The 25,962-nt window shown below is 42.1% G+C and overlaps 1 protein-coding gene across 1 annotated transcript in view; it reads left to right on the top strand.

Annotated features, from left to right (window-relative positions):
- The window catches only part of MYO1D (myosin ID), a 158,867-nt gene that overhangs the window by 66,937 nt on the left and 65,968 nt on the right, over positions 1 to 25,962 (top strand). The window contains exons 16-19 of the mRNA XM_010561329.1: positions 2,250 to 2,457; positions 17,995 to 18,218; positions 19,366 to 19,510; positions 20,109 to 20,213. Coding sequence (XP_010559631.1) covers positions 2,250 to 2,457; positions 17,995 to 18,218; positions 19,366 to 19,510; positions 20,109 to 20,213 — 682 coding nt within the window. The remainder of the gene's footprint in view (positions 1 to 2,249; positions 2,458 to 17,994; positions 18,219 to 19,365; positions 19,511 to 20,108; positions 20,214 to 25,962) is intronic.

Consider the following 25,962-nt stretch of genomic DNA (forward strand, 5'->3'; position numbering starts at 1 on the left):
AAAAGCTGATTGGATTTCAGAAAGGGGTATGTGTGCGGGGCAGGGAGAAGAATGGCGCCTGCGAGGCATCTGCAGGCATGGCCGCGTGTGAGCGTAATCCAACACTTTCGCCATGAAGGCATCCACATGCCTATTTCCAGGCAATGTTAAACATAGCATGTAAATGACACCAAGATAGCTGTGAACCACACAGTGGTAAGAGAAGAGTATGATCCAACTTCATGTGCAGACCTGATATTTTTCATTAAAGCTTCATAATTCAGTGGCTTGCAAAAGCCTTGGTTCTTAGGAGAGCTATACTGGGAATTGTAAACTCTAGTAGCCACCTCATGCATGCTGGGCATTTCTATAGCTAAGTACGGAGAAGGAGAAACAAAGGTGGTGTAGAAAGGGATGTTTAATGAATAAATGACCTTGAAAGCTGTCAAGATCTCTAGGCAGGACAGGGGAAGGGTTGTGGTGTCAGTGAGCAGATTTATTTTGGCTTCTGCCTCACTATAATTAGCAGTGAGGTTGGGATTTTGCCTTGCTGTGGCATCCAGGTTGTGCTCTCTGTGGTGGGGAAGGAGTTTGTGGCATGGCACCGCACATGCCATGGGAGGAACAAAAGGATGCCACCATATTCCACCACTGGTCCCACCACCTGTGGGCTAGGAGGGAGGTGGTCCGTTTGCCTCAGGATGTCTTTAAATACCATAGCCCTGTTCTTGTAAAGGAGGAAGAGAATTTAACTTTTCTTTTGGGCAGCTTTTCAGTTCTCTGACACCTTATCCCTCTTTTTTTCTGGCCCCGTCAGTGGAGCAGGCCTGTTTAATAACATGTGGGTTTGCACTGCCACTCTGCTTGTCTTTCCCCCCCCCGCCAATGTAAGTGTCTCAAGGTGGAAGATTTTCCCAGTGAATTAATTACTGCAGGAACATTTTCCTGATGAGAATAGGAAAGAGAAACCAGTGTAAAATATTTATGTCCTGTGTGTACACGTATTTGAGAGAAGGAATGCTTTTGCCAGCCAAGTATAAATGCAAAATCTTCTGTTGTGAGTCTGAGGAGGGTTTTTTAATATGCCTGTTTTATTTATCAGTAAGATCCCTAGTCTGCATGCTGTAACCCTCACGCTGATGGTGTTCCCTGCTTAGACACAGTGTGCACCTCCATTTTTTCCCCTCTTCAACAGCTTATTCAGAAAGGCTAATTTGTTGGATGAAAGCGACAGTGTGATGTATTTCTGTTCAGGCTTATTTTAGTCTGTTTAGTAACTCCTGCAGTGCACCCGCTCCCCAGTAAAAAGGTTTATCGCTGCGCCCATTTAATAGTAGCTGAAAATTCTGAATGTCTAAAACATTGAGATTGATGCTTGACTTGGATTGTGGGCTTTTAAATAGAGAAGTGGTTAAGATTGCTGCATGCTTGTTTTATTTAGAACATGAATGCGGGTACTATTACAGTGAAAAAGTCTATTACATTTTTGATTATGTCCATAAATCTTATGCAGAAGTTTCATTGTTGCTTTTTGCAAACATCTATTCACCTAATCAGCACTTTGCAAGGCTGGTAAATCTTACAGAGAGCAGAGTCTGATGCAGTTACTTTCATGTTTGATTTGTAGTTGTCTTAGTTCCAACCTGCATTCTCTCTCTCTTAGTGTAAAAAGGAGTTTGGAGAGTAAGGATGGGAGGGAATGGCTGAACAACAATTACAGGCAGTAGTGGCGTTTGCACAAACCATGGCAGTCAACTATCTGCTACTTTGGTAAATAATAGTATTTGTTAGAAATGGCTACCAAAATGATGAACAAGGAAAATTATTTGCAGAATTTTTAAATCTAGGGTTTCTGACAAAACAATTGATTACAGTTAGCTTCTTATGCAGAATATGAGCAAACCAAAGCTTTTCTTCCTCGCAGAAAAAAATAAAATTTAAAATTGAATGCTGTAAGTGTGAATGATGGAACTGCCAAATCTGCAGGAAGACAATGGTGAGGTTTGTCGTGTTGCATCAGTTCAGTGTTGATGAATTGAGCTCCTCACAATATTTTTTTTCAGCGTCTCACAGAATCATGCCTCTCATATTAATTTTCCTTGGATTTTTGAGGATCACGTTTCCTACAGAGGATGTCTTGAGGCTCTTCTATATGTAATCAATTTTATTAGAATTTAGAACATAATTATTTCTAAAATGTGTTGGGGATTGGCCTTCTTGAGAGCCTAGATGACAAGTTTACATTTGTAAATTGTACTTTGTAATTACAGGTACAAGATGATCTCGGAATTCACTTGGCCAAACCATGACCTGCCTTCAGACAAAGATGCTGTGAAGAAGCTCATAGAGTGTCATGGATTTCAGCACGATGTTGCTTATGGCAAGACCAAGATTTTCATCCGCACGCCTCGAACTCTGTTCACCTTGGAGGAACTGCATGCCAAGATGCTTGTGAGGATTGTCCTCTTCCTACAGAAGGTAAAGCTTAGTTTATTGCATTAAAAACTCAGTTCAAGTTCCTTAAAACACCTTTGCTCTCTTTTCAGGCTCACATGCAAAAGTGACAAGTCTGCACAAATTGTACCAGGACAACTGCGGTTTGATTACTGCTTAATTTTTTTTAAAGCTCTTTCAGTAGTGCTCTCTGTAGCTGCAATGAAGTCTCAATGTGGTGTGATGTACTGTGAGCTGTAGGACCTATAAGGTTGTTGGCTACTGTTTAAAAAGCTTGCTCTTTACTCGGTGAAAGTAGGCTACCTAGAAACTTAGAGAAACTTTCACAGATGAATGTGTAAGAGTGTTGCACAACAGATGTTGAGACAGGCTTGCATGCATAAAAGTTTATTAGTGGATCCGTAGCTGATGGCATACATCAGCTCTAATGGTAAAACTCTTGGGGATGCAGGGAAAGGAGTGAGAGGGGAAGACAGAGTGAGAAAAGAGACAGGGAAAACTTTCCCCAGAGACCAGCTAGGAAGAGAAGGGACAGGATTCCCAAATGAGCATCCTCGCAGAGCGTCCTTTCTGGTACAGCGTGTGGTCTCCCTCATCATACTATTCCGTTAATAATTATTGAGTTTTTATCAGGACCTGTGCGAAATCCCTATTGTTTTCTCTTACGATACTGTTAGTGCTGACTGGAGCATACAATGGCTGGGGGCAGATGCTTGTGCATATTGGTTTATTAAGCTTTGAGCATCCGTATTATTGAGTCCCCTAATGTAAACCAAAAAATACAACAAGGGATACAGAAGGAAGGGGTGATTTGCACACTAGTGGCCGTCACTTCCCTTAAGAACCTGCCATACCGTGCGATATTGGGGTTTGCAGGTGCAAGCCTAGGGTAGTTACAGCACAGGAACAAGGGAAAACACTGCTACAGAGGCTCTGGAAAATGCTGCCCCAGCAGCTTGGGTGAAAGGGTAACAGAGGGAAAGGCAGTCTACAGAACAGAAAATAGAAGGCCCTTAGCATTACAAAGGGTAAGACACCTAAGGCACTGTGCAACAGGACCTGTGCACTTGTCTTTCCTCTCTGAACATGGGATTTGAGCTCGAGATCTTTCAGGTTTTACCCTTAGGATAAGTAACTTTACATTCTCTGACTTCAGGGCAAACACATTCTCAGACTTTGCTCATGAAGGTACTCTTCTAAGCCCTAAGCCATGGGAGTTGGTTGTGACTTGGCTAGCTCCTAAATCATTTAGGTGCTTTTTGGGGCCACAACACCACAATAGAAGCTGGTTTTGTAACCTCAAAAGCAGTGTACACCGGAGGGGAAAAAATACAAGAGCTGGTTTTAGTACTTGCTGAAAACTGTGTTCTGTATGAGTGTGATCTGTCTAGCAAAGAGCAACAACTTCTGACTTTCAGTGCCGCAGAAACGGTGGAACTGACTTTGTCCTAACTAACAGGGATTGTTGACTAGGTCAAGATTTTTAGAAATGTATTTCTTAAAATGTGGGTTTTCTTTGTCATTCTTGGAACTCGGCAAACAACAGAATTCCTGAAACCCTTTTTGCCCAACAGAAATAGAAACTGCTGACAGATGGGTATAAAAACGTCACAGAGAAAAGGCTTGCTCTAAAGCTATGCAGTTAGCGTAAGTTTGCGCAAACTTTTTAAACCTGATGGACTGAATTGCTTTTGGTGAAGAGTAAGACCCTGGAGGAAAAGTTATCCACTGCAAGCTTTAATACTTTTGCGAAACACTCACATTTCTTGTGTTTACAATGCATTTGATCTGATTCCCTTTCTGGAAAGCAAAACAATTTGACCAGTATGGAAGGAGAAAGTGTCAAGTCCAGGGTTGCATCTCTGTTGGTATTTGTTGTGCTGGATTGCATGGTTTATCTTTAGTAAGGAATTTTTGTAAGTTTTTTATATACGTATGTGATTAGTTTTTCTGGAAATGCAAAGCTCAGGCTGCTTAAAGGATGCAGGACCTGCCTGTTCCTGAGCTTTGTGGTTCAGTGTTTTCTTTCCTTTTTTTAGCAGTGTTCTGCTTGCCCTGCTGATAAGCTTCACAACAGCTTTCTTGGACTACCTGTTATCTTCTTCCAGGTCTCTTCCCTGGAAATGGCAGCATACTTTTCCAAAAGCTTATTCTGGCTTATTCTTTTGGAGTGAAATGGGGCTAATCTGTGGAGCCCCTCTCATACACCTCTATCAGGTTTTTCTGGATTATTAGTTGCACTTCCACTGTGCTCGCTCTGGTTTCTTGGGAGGAGTTCCCCTGTCTGCAGCCACTTTTCTAAGCATGTTGGTCATGCCATTAATCTGGAGTCTCTTTCTTCCCATAGTGGTATGAGGCAAGCTAATGAGTTCCTTGTTGAATAAAACTGCAGGGGGGACACCTGCTCCCAGGTGACCCCAGTTTTCATATTAAATGTCTGAGGACTTGAGAGGTGACCTTTTTTGAAAGGTGCAGTTACTGAAGACTAATTTAAAAGACCCAGCCCGTCTGTGCTGTGGAAACAGATGATGTCTCACTGCAAGGTGAGCTCTGAAGCTCCTCCTTCGGATAAAATCCATCGAGCAGTGTGAGGCACAATTTTGACAGCAACATGTCAGTTTTTGTGAGTTTGCTGGCCTTTCCTTTAGATGGAAACTTCAGAATTATGTAGACTGGGATGTGATCTGGACTGGGCTCAACGACCTTGGAGGAGAGCAGGGCTAAAGATATTTTTGCCTCTAGAAGGTAAGTACCTGGTGAGGAATAATGGATCAACTCTCTGCCTCTGTGAGGGATTTTGCTACAGTGATTTTGTGTGGCATCGGGCATGCTGGATTATATATAGAATAACTGCAGTGCTTTTGGGGTTTCTCTTGTTGCAACAATCAGCAAAAGTGACAAAAGTTAAATTGCCAGTGCAAGTTGTCCTATGGTTTCACAAACCTCCCTCCCCTATTTTTTCCTCTCCCTGGAGTCGAGAGGGATTAATATAAGTCTACATGGAGGCATCTTTCTGTTCTGCACAAAGTATTGAAATAGGACAGGTGGAGTCATCTTTTTGTTATTTCCCTCTGAGAAATCTCTAGTGAGATTCTAATTTACCTAATAAAAGATTTGTGAGGAAAAGACAAGCTCCTTCTCAAGGGCTCAAGGTACTGAAGACTTTGAAGAAAACTGGATGGCCAGAGCTCCTTTTCTGTAGCTTAATGCCGCTGTGGTTCACCTATGTCTCTGTTTATACTTACTGAATGTTCTTCAACCAGGCTCTAAAATGCTTGCAAAGTGATGGAGAGGAGCTCTTTAGAGTCCTGGAACTTGCAACTAAAGACAAGAAACACTGATGAATCAGTAAATGCTTACTAAACAGCTTGTCAACAAAAGAGCAGGTGTTGGGTTGAGGTCTATAGGTATGTAATTAGATACCTTCTATGGTGTTAAATCTGTCTGGAAAATGCTTGAATTTTTCTTCCATTTTCTGTATTACTCTTGGTTTACTGTCAGATCTCATTCTCAGCTCTGTATCAGATCACTCCTGTGTTCATGTACCAGCCGTGTTCTGCTGCCAGTAGATGGGGCAGTTGGAGACTGGCAGTGCTGAAAAAGGAACAATCAACACAATAAAAAATAAAATCAGAGTAAGGATCTGAAGAGGCCTTCTCTATGCTCTGAAAACATCAAGGCAGTTTTGCCTATATCTTAATATCTGTTCTCAACTTGCTTTCAATTGTTTATTAAAAACTCATATGAAAATTTAATTCTTGCTCCTCTTTCCTTACTTTAGTTTTGCCTGTAAGCGTCGAAGGCTGAGTAAGGCAAACTGTGATTACATTGAAAAGGAAAGAGAGAGATTAACTTGATTTTTTTTTTAAATAATTTAGCTTTCTGTTGCATTGGAGTTCCTCAAATTTGAATTTAGGAGAGGGAAAAGACAACTGGAGATAAAATGTGTTGTTGTGACAATAGGCATTTGTGTGATAAAAACTGAGGGAAAATGTAAGGCGTAGCCTTAAAAGCAGCTGATCACAGGCTGGGGTCCAATAACATTTTTCTTTGCACAGGAATGATTTTAAATGAAAGAAGAATCTGCATTTAGCAATTCTGTTTCTTGGTAGTTTTAAATGTACATCTTCATTTCTAATGATATATATTATGTGGTTTATTGCTCTCGTACAAATCACAAGACTTTCAAAAAGAGATTCAGTAATTATCTTAAGAGCTTCATCATGTGCATAACCCTTAAACCTCAAAATAATGCTGGTTCCTTTATTTAATGTTGATAAGAATTTGCTGCTTATGAGTTTGGCTAAATTGAATTAGAACTGACTTCCAGTTTAAGTAGATAATTTTACTTTCTTTTGTTCCACATCTCCTGAATATCTTCTCCTTTAGATTTATCTTCAATGCTCCTTTGTCTTCTGTGATAAATTGTTAGTGAGGTTCCAGGCTGTAATTTTACTTCAGACCAAACAAAGTCAGTAAGCAGATGTGATGTGATTTAACTGTGGCAACTTGCTGGCTCCAGGAGAATTTAGCAAGCGAGAGCTGTGTCCGGTATTAGAAAACCCATATGGCAGTGGAGACATCGCTGTCAGAGTCAACTCGACTGGTCATTTTAGAAGCACCAGCAGAGAACATCACTTCTTTTTATGTGGTGCATTTGAGTTTACTATACCTGTGGTCTTGCCATCTATATGATTGTCTTCATGAATGCAAATGGAGCAGCTCTAATGTTAATAATAAAAATAAAAAATAAAATTTAAAAAAGCTGCCATAAAACTCCGTTGCTTTTTCTGCCCTTGGAAACGTTCCCACATACTCATTAGCTTTGCAGAATAGTGCTTTGTTCAAGAAAAAAAGCCCAGCCAGCCGGCACGTGCGGCATGCAAAGATGATGTATCTTGTCAATATAATTTAGTGCACTATTTCAGTGTAATTTTATCAGACCAGTACAGCTGCATATGGTAATCACTTCACTAAATCTTTACTGCCTAATGCAGAGGAAGCAAGAATCGTCCTTGCGTCGCAGCCCAGCACCTCCTTGGACAGAAATCCTTGTGCGCGGAAGCCCTCCAAGCCCAGGTGGTCAGTGCAGCTGGAAGGAGGCACCGCTGGCCCCGGTCCCTGCCGTGGGTATCCTAATGCGTCCTGGTGGCACGGCCCAGCGGCCCTTCGGTGCCCGTCCTCCGGCAGCGTGCCGTTCGCCGCGGAGCGGAGGATGCTCTCGGGAGAGCTGTCGCTCGCAGCCCCGCAGCTGCAATCACCATGGCAACGTTCCTCCAACCCTGGCGGGGAAGAGCAGAAAAAGAGAACCATGGCTGACTTGTCATAATTTAATGTTTCACCTTCCCTTTCTTCTCTAGCCCCATGAGTCCTTGAAGCACGGTGCGCTGGGAAGCATTATCCACAAAGGGAAGCTTTCGCTCTGACAAAGAAGGCGTTTTCATGTCAGATTATGGACAGGCGGTAGTAATCTGATGAGGGCTTTGGTTCAGTGACCCAAATAAAAGGTGATGCAATGCATTTGCCATCCAGACTCAAGGCATTTACCATCTTGAGGGAATGTGTTCGTGAAGTTTTGAATATAATATAAGTGGAAATAGGTATATAATTATATGTGGATTTGTACTGTGAACTGAGGCTTTGATCTTGAGAGGCTTTGGCAGGGAGAAGCTGTGAAAGGAGATGCTGTAGCTCCTCCAAAGGAGCAGCATGTGGGTGCTGTGAAGGACCAAGTGAAATGAAGAATTGGATGTATCTGCTGTGTTGACAGTGCCACTTGCCAGTGTGGCCAAGCTGATTTCTTAGCAGACCGATCCGACTGCTTTGCCCATGCTGCTTGTGCTAGTAACATCACTTGTCTGCTTCTAGTGTGAATGCATTGAGGCATCTCAAACTCAAAAAAGCAAACAAAAAAACCCCTAAACCCACCCCCCAAAAAAACCCAAACTGACCTACCTACTACCAAAAAAAAAAAAAAAAGAAAAGAAGCTATTTTCTGCAAATTTAGCTCCACAACCATCTCACCTTCCTTCAGATCAACATTCTTGCTGGTAAAAAGGGGACTTGGGGACATGGCCATGGGAGAAAGCATGGGAGATGAAATGGATCCTACCCATTCAGCAGCAGTGCGATGGGGCACCTGGATACTTGCTTATTATCTTTTTCCTCTCCTAGGAAATATTGTGAAAATATGCTTTAGTCTAAATAAATATAAATATCCATCTATTCTTGAGCAAGGGAGGAGGAGAGAGGATACCAGGTGTGTGCATCACTGTTTAAAAATATGGCCCAGCTGGATGATGGAGCAACTGCCTATTCAAGGATCTCAGCTTTGAGACCTTGAGCTTCATGGCTGTTAGAGTCACCTTAAAACTTGGTTTGTTAACTCCCATGCATGTGGGGAAAAACATTAACAAAAAGAACCAACTCAAACTCTTCCCTAAGCCTGTTGCCAGCATCACAGAGAATATGTTTGTGCTTTGGTGAGTGCATGAACGACTTCAATAAGCCCAGTCAGAAGCAAAGTGCCCAGCAGCCGCGGCAGAGCAGGTAACTGCCCGATTCTGTAAACACTTCATCTTGATCTTCTGCTTCTTGCAGCACTGCTTGTAAATTCTCATAAATTATGACTGCAAAGCCAGCTGCAGAGCCCGTAGTTAGGTGTTAATGCTGCCCATTGCTTGCTCCAACCTGCTTGTTCAGGTTTTGCTTTACTTGATTTCAGTTTGCAGAATGTGTCGGAAGGACTTTAAAAAGAATCTAAATTGATTTCTGTAACGGATCAGAAGAATCGTGGAATGCTGTGTCCCCATGTCCCTCTGGAAATCCCAGTCTCAAATGTGGCTTTTTTTCCCCCTCTTGAACAGGTTTCTTTCAGCAAACATCTCTGCAGTTCCTCGTTTGTTAAGCAAACTTTTTGTAGTTCTGATCTTGTAAATTGAGTATTTTAGGTTCTAACTCTCATTTCATGGGTTTGGGTGGGGATTTTTTTCATGCTTATTCATGTGTATCACAGACAGATTGGGAAGACCAGATTCTGCAACCATTGCTACTGATGCTTCCTTGTTGTTTTCATGAAAGGGAATTGTTTTTTGTTGTGCCTGATCTGCTGCACCTCAAGGTGTCTTTAAGGCTTGTTTGAACTGTAAAAATACTGCCAGTATGGTGTAAATTAAAGTACAAGCAAGCACAAATAGCATTCAGCAACCTTAACTTAGGAAAGATCTTAATTTAACGTGATAGTAAAAAATACCAGGATCACGCGAACTGTGCCTATAGTAAGGTAGAGATGCACAGACAATTTCTGTGCGTATCTTCTTTACCAACAGAGCACTGCAGTGTAAATCACAGTCCCTTTGAGGGGCTTTCCCACTCTTTCATGGGGATGGGTAGCGAGCTACTTACACTGGTTATGGGGCTTTTGGGCAAAAATAAGCGTATAGTGACTGATCTGTGTTTGCTGAAATATTTCTGGATTATTTTTTTTCCCAACCATGATTAAAACTGCCCTCCCTAGCAGAAATGCATGTTTTAGTGGTGTTCGTGTCCTTTAGACAAAGGTAAGTAACATATTCTAGGTCTTTACATGACTCTCTTTTCCCTATATCTGCTTTGTTCTAGAAAGTCTTGTTAACAAAACAGTGCTGTCACAACTTCAGAAACGTAGGTGGAGCTTAATCCTCAGCCACTTCACTAAACAGCCGTAGGTTTTAAACTGTAGCAGCTGCTGTGCTGCATCAGACCAAAGGTCCATCGGGACCACGGTCATGTCTCCAAGAGATGCCTTGGGAGGACAGCAGCAGGGCAAGTGTGCATCATACCTCTCCTTAATACTTTCCCAGTCCCTTCAGACATTGGACTTGGGATGATGTGAGCTGGACATGGGGTTTTTTATTCAATAACACCTTCTGGATTTCTCTTCCCTGAACTTCTCCTCAAACATGTGCCACCAGCTTTTAGGTTTTGTAGCCTTCTTTGGCAAGCTCAGCTAACCACTGCATGGAGAGATCTTGCTTTGTTTGTGTCCTGGCATCTGCCAGTTTCACCTGATACCCACTCATTCCTGTACTGACAAGGCAGGACTTCACTCAGGGCTCTGTGGATGTCTGTCATATCCCCTCTCAGTCCTCTCTTCCCACAGAGAAGTGTCCTAGCGTATTTAACTTCTCCATGTTTGGAGGTTGTTCTGTGCTTCTGGTTGTCCTTGCAGTCTTTACCAGCAATAAACATTTGAAAATCATGAAGTAACTTGGATTTTGATATCTTCATCATGAAAAACTCACCTTGCTTTTTCATGGGATGAGAGAAGGTTCCTGCCTTCTAATGGCAGCAGCCTTGTTCTGGTGATTGCAAACTTCTCTGCTTCCCTAATACAGGAGCTTTGGCAGTTCTCTTCATCTGTTCATATAAAGTTATCTCCTCTCTCCCAACATCTTCCTTCCCTGGTCATTGTCAGAGGCAGGAAATTCTGTAGAGTGCAACCAGGATGGAGTAATGGGATGTCCTTTGTCAGGACAGTGGGGCACTGCTAAGGGCACCAAATGGACCTAACAACTCCTTAAGAGTAGGATGGCAAAGAGCTTTCTTGAGGCGTTCAGGCTGAACTGCAGCAGCAGCTCAGACTTGGCCTCGAAGGAAGACGGGTGCAGCAGCATGACATTTGCTGCAGCCGTTGCTGAGCAGCAGAACGAGCTGCAGGAGAAGCCCAGACCAGCTCGGTTAGGGTTCTGCATCCAGCACGTCATGTGTACGTGCATGAGTCTCACTTGTGCGACTTGCTTGCAACCACTGTTCCTTTGATAATTTTTATGTTTATTCTTGGACATGGTCTTGTTAATATGATCTAATTAATTTCCGAGTGGGACCCTTCTCTCTTTCCTAGCTCATGGAATATTGTTTCTATTAAGCAGAGTGATAGAATGAACATTGTTCAGCTGACTCATGTGAAAAGAGAAAATATCATTTAGTAAATTAAGCAGCTCTTCCCACTCACTGCTTATATGCTCTGTAATGTGATCTATTAGAATGGAAAGGCTTTGATTTAAAACCATTTGCCTCAAACCTTCTATGGGATCTGAATTTACTTGAATTGGGAAACTGCGGATCACAAATTGTGGTGTGTGCAAGTACCCAGTGGGTGCTGCGTGTGAATATTAGCCCCTCCATCATATCTGTGCTCTGCAAGGAGGTGACCCCTTTCAAAAGCAATCAGGAATAGTATAATTAAAGCTTGCTTCAGATTTGGGCATTTATTCTAACTGCAATGCCTCGGAGGACCCTGTGGCAGAACTGCATACAGCTTCTGCACTGCACTATGGACTTAAATATTTAATAACCTTTCCTGTTTGAGATCCTTTAAAGCTGTGCAGGAAGGTTCATGCCTGTGTGAATTTCTAGCTAGGTTTTGTTTTATTCTTTTCAGTTTGGATGCCTGGAGGGCAGCTTGTGCTAGGGCAGCATGAAATATTGATCACAAAACAGTTCAGGCTAGTGCGAAGGAGGCCTAGTGGGAGGAGGTGTGCTGTATTACATACGGCAAGCATGAAATAGTTTTCCAAGGTTTAGTTAGTTGCAGAACTGCTCAAAAAAAATGTAACACTGGTGTTTAATTTAGACAAGCTTGGTTTGTTTGCTGAATTCTGGGCATTTGTTTGCTTGCTCATATGTTTAGATTGCGTGCTGTGTGGGTTTTCTTCTACATTCGCAGAGATAGCAGCATCTAGGTCAAATCTAGATTATCCCTTTTTCCATAGAAGACCTGCAGGCGAGGGAGTTTCAGCACTTTGGGCCCACCCTGCCTGGTCTGCTGGTTTTCCCTGTGCTCTGCAGGGGCCATTTGATTGTTTTCCTTTCTTTCCTCCTTTTCCCCGCCACCTTTTTTAATGGGAAATTCTGAGCTTGGAAGCAGACTGCAGTCTGCAAACGAGCCTATAATGTATAGGTTGGTATATAGGATTTATATTCTGCTAAGGTGATGGACTTGATCTGTGTTAGGTTTCTTTAATCTTAGAAACTTTCCTTAGAAGCTCGCTGAGCTTTTTAAGCAGATTCTAAAGGCATGTCCAGATCTCCTTTTCCATTCATTTGAATTTTAAGTTATTAAATTTTAATCAGAAAACATGTGAATTAAACATGCTTCATAAAATATTTCAGTACTTCCCATAAGATAAGATGTGACTCTTGGTTTGGATGAATGCTCTATTTCTTTTTGTGCAAGTCCCAGTTTCAGAAGCTACCAAAGCAGCTGCCACACTGGGAGGAGGGGCACCACTGATGGGATCACCGAGCACCCAGAGCTGTGCAGGAGGATTTCTCTTGGTCTGGAGCTTTTCGTGGTCCCAGTGGTCACTTCCACCTCAGTGGGCATAACTGAAGGAGTAAAAGGGACTGTGGTAAAGCAAACAGCAAGGAACTCTTGTTCACTGGAAGCAGCCATAGAAATAAACACTCTTTGTAATGTTCAGGAGTTTTGACCAAATTTCTTGTGTTGTTCAGACTTTGTTTTCCAACCTTTTCCTTTCTCTCCATCCATCCTCCTAGCCCTTTAGTCATAGTTTCACTTGCCCTTAGTTTTTTTTCACCCAACCTTTAGGAGGACAAAGCATAGAGGAGAAGGCAGAGGTATTGAAATAGATGAGGAGAGACCATGGATGGGGACTGGATGGGGAGGAATGTTGTTGGTTTGGTTTGTTGTTTTCTTGCTTGCTTGCTTGTTTGTTTGTTTTTAAAAAGCCTAAAACCTCCTTTTCTTTCCATTTTCAACATAACCGTAGTTATACATCTCTGCTCTTGAGTCCTTAATTTACTTATGGTCCCCTCCTGTGCATACACACATTGTGGAGCCAACACATGCTGCTGGTTATTCCCCTTCCCATACCCTGCCCTGCCTTGTCTCCTTGGGCAGCTCTTCTTGTAAAGGACAATCTGTTCAATAGCGTGTCCTGCACAATGACGCTTGCTCTTGCTTGGTCACTAGGCACTGCGTTAATTGGTGACAAAATTGATTGCTTTGGAGTCTGCTCTTCAGTGTGTCACTTTGAAAATTGTCATCAAACAAGGTTTTCTGTGAGCCTGGCTTCCTATGGGTTTGTCGTACACTGCTGACACCCCACAGTGACAACAGTCAGTTTTCTTCTTGTGACCACTTCACTGCCAGTACTCTCCAATCTTCATCCTATCCTCCACTCCTTCCCTTGTGTCCGCACATGTCCACCTTCTCATCCCCCTGGTATACTGCCAGATCCTTCTGGTATCCTCTACCTGTTTGGCTTGGCATGCAGTCTGGTGTGGCTGTGCCTAGCTAGGAGCTTCATGTGTGCTGGATGGGATTTGGAGATCAAAGAAGGCAGATGGCTCTTGAGCTCATTCTGAAGCGTTTCCAGCAATGTCACTCTAATTTGAGGCTTGCTCTACTCTGCTGTTGATTTTTCCTGAAAGATATATGGACTTGCCTCTTTGAGTCTTCTGTTCCTCTGTCAGATTTGGTTGAAGCTGGCTAGAGATTCAGAAGATATCGCAGCAATCTCGGGAGGTCAGATGGGGACAAGGTTATCTTTAGTCTCGTTTCTATGGGAAGCCAGGTTAACCAGAAGTGAAAGTCACAGAAAGGTGGCAAAGGAAGTATCGCTTTATTCTTGCCTGTGGGAGGAATGATACAGGGCACTGTGATTCTCAGGCCTGTTTACCCTGTCCTTGCAAGATTTGCTAAATGCAAGTGCTGAAACTACCAGCTTGCTGGTGTGTAGTTTTGATTTAAGTTCAAGCTGAAAGCTGCTCACTGGTTGTCAAGTTTCAGAACAGTGATGCATGGGAGCTGTTGAATCCTTTCTGAACTATATATGAAAATGACTTGGACATTATCTTGGGTACAGAGGGCCACAAGAAAGAAGTAGAATCCTGAATGCACAGATCTTTCTGTTGGGTTTTTGGCATGCAGGTCCCCCATGTTTGGCCTTAGCTCTACCATTGTCCTCTAGCATGTAACAATAAAAGTAGCTTTTGCAACGTGAGAATCTGTTAAGTGCCATGATAAACTTAGCTCTGGAAATTTGATCTTTAATTTCATTTTACAGTGCTTGATGTTCTTGAGTTATGAACTGGAGGTGGGGGGAAGAATTGAAAAGGTACATTGAGAGAGCTGCTGCTCTCCCGATATTCAAGCCTGAGAAAGGTGCGTGTTGGTAGGAAACACTCCAGCATCCTCGTTTGTCTTGTGTATGGTTCTGACCCATTGCTCACAACTACATAATGCAGAGTACACAAAGTGGCTGCTGAACAAGGAGTTTGTTGCTTTGACAGCCTCCTCTTGTTTGTAGGTTTGAACGGTCCGTGTTTTTTCTGGAAGAGTCTGCTAGACCATCAGGTAGTCAGCTTGCCTTGGCAGTTCAACATTATTGATGGACTGCTTTAAGCAGAAATGAGCCCTGTGGTTGAAAAGAAGAACACCAAGCCAGAAAAACAATTAATTTTAAAAATAGTTGTACCCCATTCCCTGGGAGAAGTTTGTTCTTATCCTTGGCTTTCTCCTTACTTTTGGGAGGCACTGCCATTGTGGCTATTAGGAAGGCCCTTACTAGGAGGGAGGTTATCCAGTTATGACAACTTGATTTGAGGACATGCTTTTCATTAATAGTTTACTGCTTGTGTGTAGCCAAGGGGCATGCCTCAGCTGGATAATTGGATTTGGAAGGCTAGTGTTTGTAGCAATTGTGACACTTCTTGCTGTGAAGCCAATTTCTGCAGCGATGCAGCTGATACAACATTGGGGCAATCTGTTACAGCGCCTTTGTTCCACGGATGTCTGACTGGTGTAAAAAATAACCACAGCAAGAGACTTCCCTCAAGAGCGTGCCTACTTCAAGCACAAGGAAGCAAAATCAAGACCTTGTTCTGTATCTAAAAACAATTCAAAATGTTTTTGGGAAAAACTTGACAGAAGTGAAGCTCTGCAAAGTCTTTAGCAGCTTACACAAATTTACCGTGCATGTGCTTTTCTTGGGATCCTTTATAACATTCAGAAGGCTGTTTAGCTGTGACTTGGAACCCTTCGTTCCTCATTTCTATTCTTAATAAATTAAAAAATGAGAAGTTGGCAGTAGGATTTTACCTAGTTTGTCTTGTTTACTGTCCATACATTCCTTGCAGGTACATTTTGTGAGACTTCAGTCTACGTTTAAATGTCTCAAGCAATCCAAGTCTTCTTCACTTTTCTTTGAAAAAGGGCACAAATTACTTCAGTACTCTTTAGAGGCTCAATTATTTTATCCTAGTTGCTGATTCTGTTAAATTCATACAGTTTCTGAACCTGATATGCCCTCAGACATGAAAATGAGAGGTTTAAATCAGCCTTACACACTTTGGGTGAAACCCATGCCCCGTGCAAGTTGGTTTTAGCTTGTGGCTTCAGGAAGCCCTGAGGTTCTCAGGAGCTCTGATGCCCTTTATATGGCAATGTTCTTGTATCTCTTTGTGATATGCAGGTTACATAGAACTAAAACTACAATTATAACTGAGTGTGCTAAAAGCGACTACTAAGAACAGCATATGTGATGCAGAGGATGCTGCTTTCCCTCAATCTGTCTAATGATTTCAAAGAAAAAATAAGGAAAGTGTTATACATTATTTTATATGCATGCAGCATTGAGATTTTCAGTACCAGTTCACTGTTCGCTGTTTAACCCACGCTTTCTCTTCCTGCCGGTTTTGTTTGTCAGGTCATACAGCAGTGCTGATTTTCTGCTGTGGTTACAGGGACTGCTTTTTGTGCTTCCTGCTCTTACCTTTCCCTTCGCTGTCCTGTGTCCTGCCTCACTTCCCCAGCTCTCCCCTTCAACTGCTGAAATAGTCTCTATTCCCACACCCTCCTTAGGAGAGTGGCTCCTGGCAGGGGCTGGGGTCTGATAAGGAGGACGTTGCCTTCAGTCACCTTGCATGTGTTCAGTTGTTCACCTAGTTGCTTGCTTTACTTCATTTTCCTACACTTTGCTGTCCAGGATCATTTCCTTCCTCGTCTTCCTACCACCAATACACAACGTACAGTATAGGAGTAAGCTGGGCTCCGTCTGCTTCTCAGCTGTATGGCACTTAGCAGCTGCAGTTTGGCTTTCACCATGGTAAATGATCCACAGAATGGCATAGGGTTTAGGGTGATTTTATAGTGTTTCAATGACTGGTTTCTATCTTGGAATAAAATGTTGGAGGTTGTAGGCTTACAGTCATTTGGACACGATAAAATACAGGTTGAGGAATGGATTGGCTCAGCCTTACCTCGGATGTTTGGGCAGTGTTGTGTAGGGTCTTGACTCTGTTCTGGCGTGTTAGAACGTAAATGTGCTTTACAGAGCATCAAACCCCACCAGTGAAGCGGTGGGTGTTCAAACAACTCCCCAGGCTCTGCTGGAGCCACGTGAGTCATGTCTGTTGTGAACAGGAGATATCCCACGCAAGGACAGTGAGGCCAAAGGGGAACGAGGAGGGGTTGCTCTGACAGAGTTTGGAAGAAGAGTCCTCTGCTTTTGAGGGGCTTGGGACCCAAAGGCTCTATTTCCTCTGAATTTTGAGTGTATAGAGAAGAGCAGCCCCTCACATCTGCTATACTGCTTGCTACATATAGTTTTTGTCAGCCACATATCAGGGTTATCAGTAAAGCTGTCAAGAGAACCTTTGACATCAGCTTCATAAAGCGAATATCATGTTGGAAATTGCCTCAGGTAATTAATTAATTCTTCTGTAAATAGAAGGCTTGATATGCATCAATGGTGCTATGGGATGTTTCTCAAGAGGGAAATAAACTCTCCAGCAGGGCCCGTAGTGAGCAGCAAAGCACTCTTCGTATGCAGGAGGCTCATTATCCTTCCAGTTTAATTCTACAAGGAAACAAAAATACAGTCTTCATCTTGGCAGATTATATTAGATGAAAAGTACAGCTGTTGACGAATCCCTTGGGGACATGCATGTCAGCTTGAGAGCACTCAGGTGAATATGCATTTCTCTGGTTACAGGATACAAACAGCACAACCTGCCCAGCCTGGCTGAGCGCTGCCATGCTTTGTTGTGCAGGCGGTCTTCAAGTTAGGAGTTAAGGTAGCAACGTACAGTCACGTCAGCACTGCAAGCAGTCTTCTTGCACCGAGCCCCAGAGTGCCTCTTTGCATGGGGTGTCAGAAGGAGAAGTCCAGAACATGGCGTGTTTTCTGCCTGTGGTGCTCTCCAGGCACAAATAAGACTCGCAGCAAAGCTGGCAGAGCTGGCCTTCCGTCCGGCAAGTTGGGAGGATATCATTTGTTTTGCTTATTTGCTTGCTTTTCAGCACACAGCCGGGATGGATATTCCCCAAACTATTTTCAAAGCAATCTTTTTTTAATCAGAGTTAAAATTGTTTCTCGACACACTGGTAAACAGAGTGGTTTTTCAGTCATATTTTAATTGGATTTGATTAGTACAGAGAAATCACTTCCTTCAAAATAAAACTAATATATTTATGGATTTCAGCAGTATAGGAGTACAGAAAGAAAAAAATATCCTGCTTTTTATTGCTAAAACTATTTCTCCATTGACTCTTAGGTTTGGAGGGGCACTTTGGCTCGCCTTCGCTATAAGAGGACAAAGGCCGCCCTCACAATACTCAAGTATTACCGCCACTACAAAGTGAAGGCCTACATCCATGAGGTTGCCCGACGCTTTCACAATGTGAGGCTAATGAAGGATTATGGCAAGCATGTGCAGTGGCCCACTCCTCCAAAAGTGCTGCGCCGATTTGAAGAGGCACTCCAGACCATTTACCATAGGTACAAAAGAAAACCTCTTGTCTTTTCAGTGTAACCTAGAGGAGTGAACAGCTACTGCTTGTTCCATAAAAGTTGAAAAAAGGACTGAAGAACATTAACTGCACATCATAGCTGAAGATGTCAGTGGCTTTTGGCACCCTTGACCAGGCAAATAATTATTCTGTTTCAAAGATTTAGTCAGGATGGACATTGTATTTCCTTTCTTGACCCCTTTCTGGTTGGCTTCAAAAGAAAAGAGCAGCTGCTGTTAGATGAGGGGGAAGAGAAAAGGAATCTTCTCGACTTCCTCAAGACTTCTTATACTAAGCCAGTATTTTTCTGCAGTAGAATAAGCAATGTTCCGCTATTCACCCGTATTCTATGTGTAGAAGAGGTATTTTATACCTTTATTACAACCTAATATCTAAAAGCTAGTGACTTTTTTCTCTGGTAAGTTGTAGGCAAAGTAGTTACAATTCCAATTTGAAAAATGATGACTTCTGAAAATCGCTGAACAAGAGAAATGTTGGCTGGATGGGGCCTCTAGAGATCTCCAGTCCAGCCATCTGCTTGAAGGGGGATTACCACCAGCACTAGATCAAGTTAGCCTTGGGTTTTTTTTCCCCAGCTGTCTCTTGAAAGCCATCCACAGCCTATTTGAGTAGAGAGTCCTGCTTTCAGAATAAGCTTAATTATCATAACTACAAAATTTTAGTTGCTGAAAGACTTTTCATAGCATTAATCCTGGAGGCCTGGTGTTGCTGCTGAAGGCTGGAGTATGGTATGGAGTAATGGATGGGCTGCCCTGCCCTGTTTCATGTCACAGTTGGTTAGGTTTCAATTGTAGGGCCAAATTCAGCTATTAAAGGAGAATGATATTGTAAATGAGCCAAAAAATGGGCTTGCAAAAACTTTATTGCAAACAGATGTGCCAGTAGTTGACTTCTGGGTATGGGATGAGGAGTACACCAGCCAAATCTGTTGGGAGTCAGAGATGATATGTGACTTTAAAGTGATAACTGATGTTTCCAGCTTTATGAATGCAATGGAAGGACTTCTTTTTACTCTGACATTTATAGTCTAGGGGTGTCCTTGTGGTTGATCTGGCAGAAGTAGTCCTCAGAGTGCATGGTACAGACTGGAACTGATTCAAGGTGTTTTGCGGCAGGTGGAGAGCAGGTGAACTCATCCGGAGCGTCCCACCAGAAGTCCTACCTCAACTGAGGGCCAAGGTTGCTGCCATGGAAGTGCTGAAGGGTCACAGAGCTGATATTGGCCTACAAAGAGCATGGGAGGGGAATTACATCGCACTGGTGAGTACAAGTGAAGTCATCAATGCAATGGCTGGGGCTTAGAATGTTATAAGGGTGGAAATCTTAAAAAGTGACTGTTGGTTTCTTGGGAGGGAGAAGTACTTTAAAGTTTCCTCTGTAAATGGGTTTATATAGTTTCAGAGTCTTTGACTTCTACTATACTAGGAGTGATTTTTCTGAATACTAAGCATAGCTTGAGCATCACAAGCAGCATTAAAAGATAATGAGTAATGCCATCAGCTGGCTCTTCAAATGGCCAAAGCTAGGAAAGAAGTCAATGTAAAACTAAAATTCGAGGTATAATGGGATGTTAAGAAATAGCATAAAATGAAAAGGAACAAAGAAGTTCTCTCTAGGCAAGTGGCATTGCTTCCTTTTACTCTGTCCTTCCTTCAAGCATTTTGTTTTGTTAAGGGTTTTTTTTTTTCAGAAAGCACATAAAACTCCAGATGCTCTGCTGCTCTTTGATGAGGCAGAGACTGGAGGAAGCCTTCGGACGCGGTGATGCAGCTGCAGTTCTCTCTGGCCCACCGTGACGTAATGCAATTACTTTCTTCAGTAAGCAAGAAGAGTTATGTGCCTGTCTTTGCTCTTTCAGAAACCAGACAACCCTCAGACCACGGGCTCTTTCATCCCTGTTGCCAACGAGCTGAAACGGAAAGACAAGTACATGAACGTGCTCTTCTCCTGTCATGTCCGCAAGGTAACCGGCATGTGTGTGGTCTGCAGACACATGGACTGGGTGGGGAAACTTCTTGCGGTCAAGGTGAAATCTTGGGAAGCCAAGGGCGAGGAGGTAATCCTGGAGAGGCTTTAACAGACAGCAGTTCAAAGCAGTCTTGTTTCAACAAACGGTATCAGTGATTTTTTTGATGGATACGTACCTCTGAACCTATTGCACCAAAAGGTGCTTGGTTTGAGTGGCTTCTGTGGCCTCTTCATGTCAGAGGCGTGAATAAATTCACTTGATTCTGTGTAACTGGTTTGGGTCTGACTTTTTTCATAGCAGAATTGTTTTTTTGTTAAATCGTTTGGATGGTTTTAAAAAAATAATTAGAAAAATTTGCTTGCATAATTTTTTATGGGTAGTTCATAATGATCTAAATGGTGCTGATTTTAAATGTCTGTCAGGAAAGGATATTTTGAATTTTACAAAGCCAACAGACAAAAACAATTTCAGTGGCAGGCTGGGGCTACTGATGTCCAAGTGTTTTTAAGAAGCTGTATCTTCCTTTTATTTCTAAAAATGTGCTATTGCAGTTGGTCCCCGCTTGCCAGAAGTGGAGCATGTGCATGATAATGGTTTATGATTCTGCAAATATTATATTTAACAGTAACAACAAAATTCATTTTGCAGCATAAAATCTCACTTTATAACAAAACTTCTTTGCTAGTGAGTTATATTATTTATTCAGTGGTGATTTGTGTATATAAAAATAGAAACCTCTTATTGCTTTCCAAACAAAAATATTTCAGTGGACTATTCTGTTGCTTTTAACATGGTCTCTTTAAGAGTGTGTTTCGCTAGTTGAATGAGTGGTTTGAGTGAATATTGGTTTGTATTGTTAGGATTAAAAGAGGACTGGGTGAGTCTGAATCCAAACCTCTTCCTTAACAATCTTGCAGCACTTTGGCTGGAACCTCCATTAGGGACAAGGAGATACAGGAGAATTTCCCCCTGGCTTTTTTCACTTCAGGCTGAAGACAAAATAATTCCTCTTCTAATTCATTTAATAAACTAGTTCTAAATTGTTGCTGTTTCTAGCTAAGCTGGAATAATTGTAAAAATACAATATTCAGCTCTTAAAGATGTGATTGTAGGAATCGTTGTTTTGAATGGGACTGGAATGATGGTGAGGGGAATTACTCAGGGGGTGTGCGTATAATATATGTATACCCAGTGTGAGAGTTTAATTTTGCTCGCTATTACACAACTTTTAAGCTTTTAAGTCTGTATGTTTCTCTCCCTTGCTCCTGAGTCAGCTCTGGAGGACAATCTCCTGTGCAAGCATAGGGGAAAGCAGATTTCTGGAGCACAGATCTGTACCTTATCCTGTTCAGTAGTTGCAGGCACAGAGCCCCTGCCTTTAGGCAAGTGTCGGAGCAGTTCCTTTTTGTTTATGGTGTATGAAGAAATCCTTGAGCATATGAACAGGCCTTGTTTCTATACATCCTGTTACTGAGTTTACTTGCTGGAAAAATCCATTTTCTGGTGGGTTTGTTGCACTGGTGTCCCAGCACTTCAATAATAAAAGCTGTCTGGAGATGGAATAGGTATTACTTATCATGAAGTGGATTTCTTCCTGAGCCTGAAAGGTTCAGTGCTCTCAGAGGTGAAGAAAGCTTTAGCTTACCATGGGTGCTTAAAAAATGTAGCTCAGCTGAAGTCAGAAAATACAGCAGAGACTGCGAGGTTATAGATTTGCAGTCTTGTGCTTTTAAATTATCTTGTAACTTTTTTGATCTTTTTAAAGGTTAAGTTGTTGGTCGCTTTCTTCTATCAGAGAGGTCAGGCTTAATCCTCCGCTTGCCTGCTTAGTTAGGGATACCTTTGCATGGCTTTTGAAATCATCGGTAGAGGAATCACACATACGAGCATGGCAGCCGAATACGTACGTTCAGACAGCAGGGCTAATGTAAGACAAGCTGACCTGCAGCCACCTACAGAGACATGCGCACAAAGCCCTGCGTGATGGGTCAGCTGGCACGGGGGAACTGCTACTCATCCACAACCCAGCTGTGCTCGAGCCTTTGAGGTTGTTAATGCTTTTTTTTTGTCTTCAGTCTTAAGGATCTGTGTTAGACAGAAAAAATATAGCTAAATTTAGTGAAATTACAGCATCTCCTTTGGGAAAATGGTGGTCTTAAAGAAGCAAATAGGAGCACCTCTCCTCCAACAAATAGATAAAATCATTTCAGCATTGCTGTTGAGGACAAGACTGCAACTTTGTAGGATCTTTAATGATGTGTGTAAGCCTGGTGATTTCAGTACATCTCCATGTTTAAACTCAAAAGCAAATGACCCCTTTCAAATCCATGCTTGGATGTAATATCTTTTTGAGTGAACCATTTGTCTTCCCTCTTGTACGGATGAGAAATGTCCAGGCAAGCCTGAAGTGAACAAAGGAGAGAAGACAAACAATCCTGAACTTTGAAAGCTAACAAGACAAAGATTTGACATTTCAAGATTTACCATTTCACTTTCTAACTAATGCACTTCTTCAGGTAATCTTATTATACCTTAAATTTGAACATCAGATTTGCAGACTAAGCAACAGTGAAAAGTGTTGTAGAGCCTGTAAGCGACTCCAGGCCTTGACTACAAGAACACAGTCTTTACCTTGAAAACAACATTAGCCTTCTTTTACTCTTCACATAAAACAATTTATATCCTATGCTGTCTTTTTAAAATGAAGGTGTTTCTCATGTCAAAAATACAAGCTGTAGCATTCTGCCTCTTACCCAAAAAGTAACAGCAGTCTTGAGGATCAGCTTTCAGTGCTGTGGGGCAAGAGGAACAACTTCTGATTGCTATGTTCTTCCCTTTTCTTTTTTAAAAATTAAATAAATAAAATAATATTTTTTTTTCCTTTTAGCCTTATCCTTCTTTAACTTCCTTATGTCATACCAAATGTTACTTGCACAAGTATGGCGCTTGGTGTTAGCACATGCAGGCTGTCTTGGTGGTCAGCACATTTGAAAGGGAGTGACTTTCACTGCAGAGAAGGTTGTAAAATTTCTTATGCTAAACCTGGTTCGTTGTGGATTTGCAAATTGGCTGTTTGTTTCGAAGGTGTAATTTGGTCCATGCGAAGCTTTAGCAAGGGACTGAAGAGTGAAATCACATGAAAATGTGATTAATTATCAGGTGATATCATTGCTTCCCTTAAATAATGCTCTTCAACAAGTATCAGTCCACAGAATAAGGTTGCTCAAGTTCATTCATGGTGTATTTTCATGATTCAGCTTATTTGAGGATTCCTGAGCAAAAAATGTGCTGTTACCGTTTGTCCTTTAGTCAGGCAGGAAGGTGTTAGTGGTAACGAGAGGGCACCTTGGTGAGTTAAGGTGAGTGTTTTATTTCTGGAATAGCATCAGACTTCCTTTGCAGCTTTCAGTAAGGTACTGAATCATTACGCCACGTGTGAAGTAGTTCTTGACTGTCAACAGCAATGTTAGGTGTCTGCTCTTTAAAATTTTCAGATAATTGCAGTCTAATACATTTCTTTCCTCGGAAGGAAAACAAATTAAAAGGATAAGTACTGGGCAGCTTGAATAGACACAAGTTAAGCCTGGAGTTCATGTATTTCAAAATGTTTATGTATAGAACATGTCTTACGATCTGCAAGATATTTGCTAACCATTAAATTCTTTGAGACAGAATTTTTTTTAGCTGATGATTGACATTTTTCTGGTGAAGTAATACCAACTCTCACCAGCCGGGGAACTGCTCCTGAAGTATTGATAACTGCTGGTAAAGTTTTCTTTAGCTTGAGTGCGTGGGGTCTTAATTTCAACAGCTTGAGATGAATAATAACGGTGAATCTGTTTGGACCGAAGCTTTTATAGCTCTTTTTAGACAAGGTCTGTGAAGAGACTTTGAAGTCTTGTTGATGGGAGGTGCATGTGCTTGCTTTCTCGCAGTTGGTGTAGGTAGAAGCAGGTCATTTCTGCCTATAGAAAAATATATCTTTTCTGAGCACTGTGGTGCTCTTCATTTTTCAAAGGAAATTTTCAAGTTTTTTGCCTTGGGAAACCAAACGCATATTTCATGCATACCACCAGGTTTTGTTGTATCACCTAGGAAACAACAATTTCTCTTTTTTTTTCAGAATAAGGCTTTTCTTCCCACTTTCTCCCTTGCCATTTGTGGCACCAAGCTCCCTTGAGAGGACCATCTCTTCCAAAGCCTAGTGCCCTGTGGTGTCTGGAGGTCCCTGGCAGAGACCTGAAAAGCTCATTTGGAGGTTTTTCTGCTATAGGATAGACCTTCATTTTTTCCCCATAAGCTAGTCAAGAAGCTAGATTAAGACTGATTCACATTTGGATCAACAAAGATATAAATAAAAAATGCCCAGAAGGTGCAGAGAACACAGTGCTGGGAAGGGCTGTTCTCCAGGAGGGTATAAGCTGTATCTGAGAACATAAGGTCTGTCTCTACTCCTACAAAATCAAAAGAATAGTGGCATCTGCAATGTTGCTGGCGTTTGTCTGAGTCTCTTCTGTGCATGCTTCCCAATGTGACTGTTTACTTCTAAAAAGACAGCATGTATTATTTACATAAATATGCCATAGGTGCCTGAGACACCTGAAGCAAAGCAATTGCTTGGAAAAAACTGAAAAGGACATGAGTTATAGAGCAGTGAGAATTTGCTTCTCAGGTGAGATAGGCTGCTGGACTTGCCGTTTGGTACATCTCTTTAGCTGTTCAGCTGAATTTATTGTTCAATGTGAACACTGAAAACAGTGGGTAACCACAAGAAAGAAGTGGAATTTAAAACATGCTTGCAGAACTACTACAATATTATATTGCCTTGCGAAAGCTGGGCACGCTTCCCATCCCTGCTTTCTAGGCAGCAGCTGCAGGACCTTCTGCGGTGGGGTGGCTCTGGTTGCACAGCTCAGTGAGGTCTGCTCCCTTGGTCACCGTGGGCTCCGTGCTGGAGGTGGGCACGGACAACAGGCAGGACATTGTGATGGGAGATGGGAGCAACAAGCAGAATCATGGCAGTGAACAGGTGGTGTTGTCAGACTCTTTAAAAAAAATTAAAATTAATCAAAAAAGACATGTTTGGGAACCATGGCCACACAGCATCAGATATGAGGTCTGTGTGGGGCAAATCACAGCCTAACAGGCTGGAGACGCCTTTGCTTAAACTCTAAAACATGGAGTGTGGTGTGCTGTGAGCCACACGACCAAATTATGGTTTGAGGAGCCTGTGCTACTCTGCTCAAACAACTCAATGTGTAGCACCAGACAGTCCTAACCTACTTTCTCTGGGCCATTCAGTGTTTCATAGCCTTTTTTTTTTTTTTTTTCCTCCCATTCATCTGCTTCCTAAAATAATCCCAGTTATTCAGCATCTCCTGCTGTGAGATTTTCCAGGCCCTCAATCATTTTCTTTACCTTCTCTGAACCATTAGATTCTCCTTCACGTTCACCGTCCCAGTGCTTCACACACTATTCCAAGTGAGACTATGGCACCCAGAACATTATTCCCCATGGTAGTCTTTACTGCATGCTAACGCCTTGCTTGTTTTCAGCTGCCTTGTGTGTTTGTGCCAAGATCTATCCAGAGCTGTCTAAAATAATTTTCAGTTACTTTTTCTGAGTTGGTGCTGTTAATTTAAAGCTGTCATATAGCTCTTCAGTTTGCATTTTTTGCCTTTATCTGCTCTGAACTTTGTCAGTCTGCTGCCTATTGACTGAGAATATTTAAGTTCTCCAGTCA

Source organism: Haliaeetus leucocephalus, unplaced genomic scaffold, assembly GCF_000737465.1.
Source record: "Haliaeetus leucocephalus isolate CR32 unplaced genomic scaffold, Haliaeetus_leucocephalus-4.0 Scaffold144, whole genome shotgun sequence".
In the NCBI taxonomy this organism is placed as follows: domain Eukaryota; kingdom Metazoa; phylum Chordata; class Aves; order Accipitriformes; family Accipitridae; genus Haliaeetus; species Haliaeetus leucocephalus.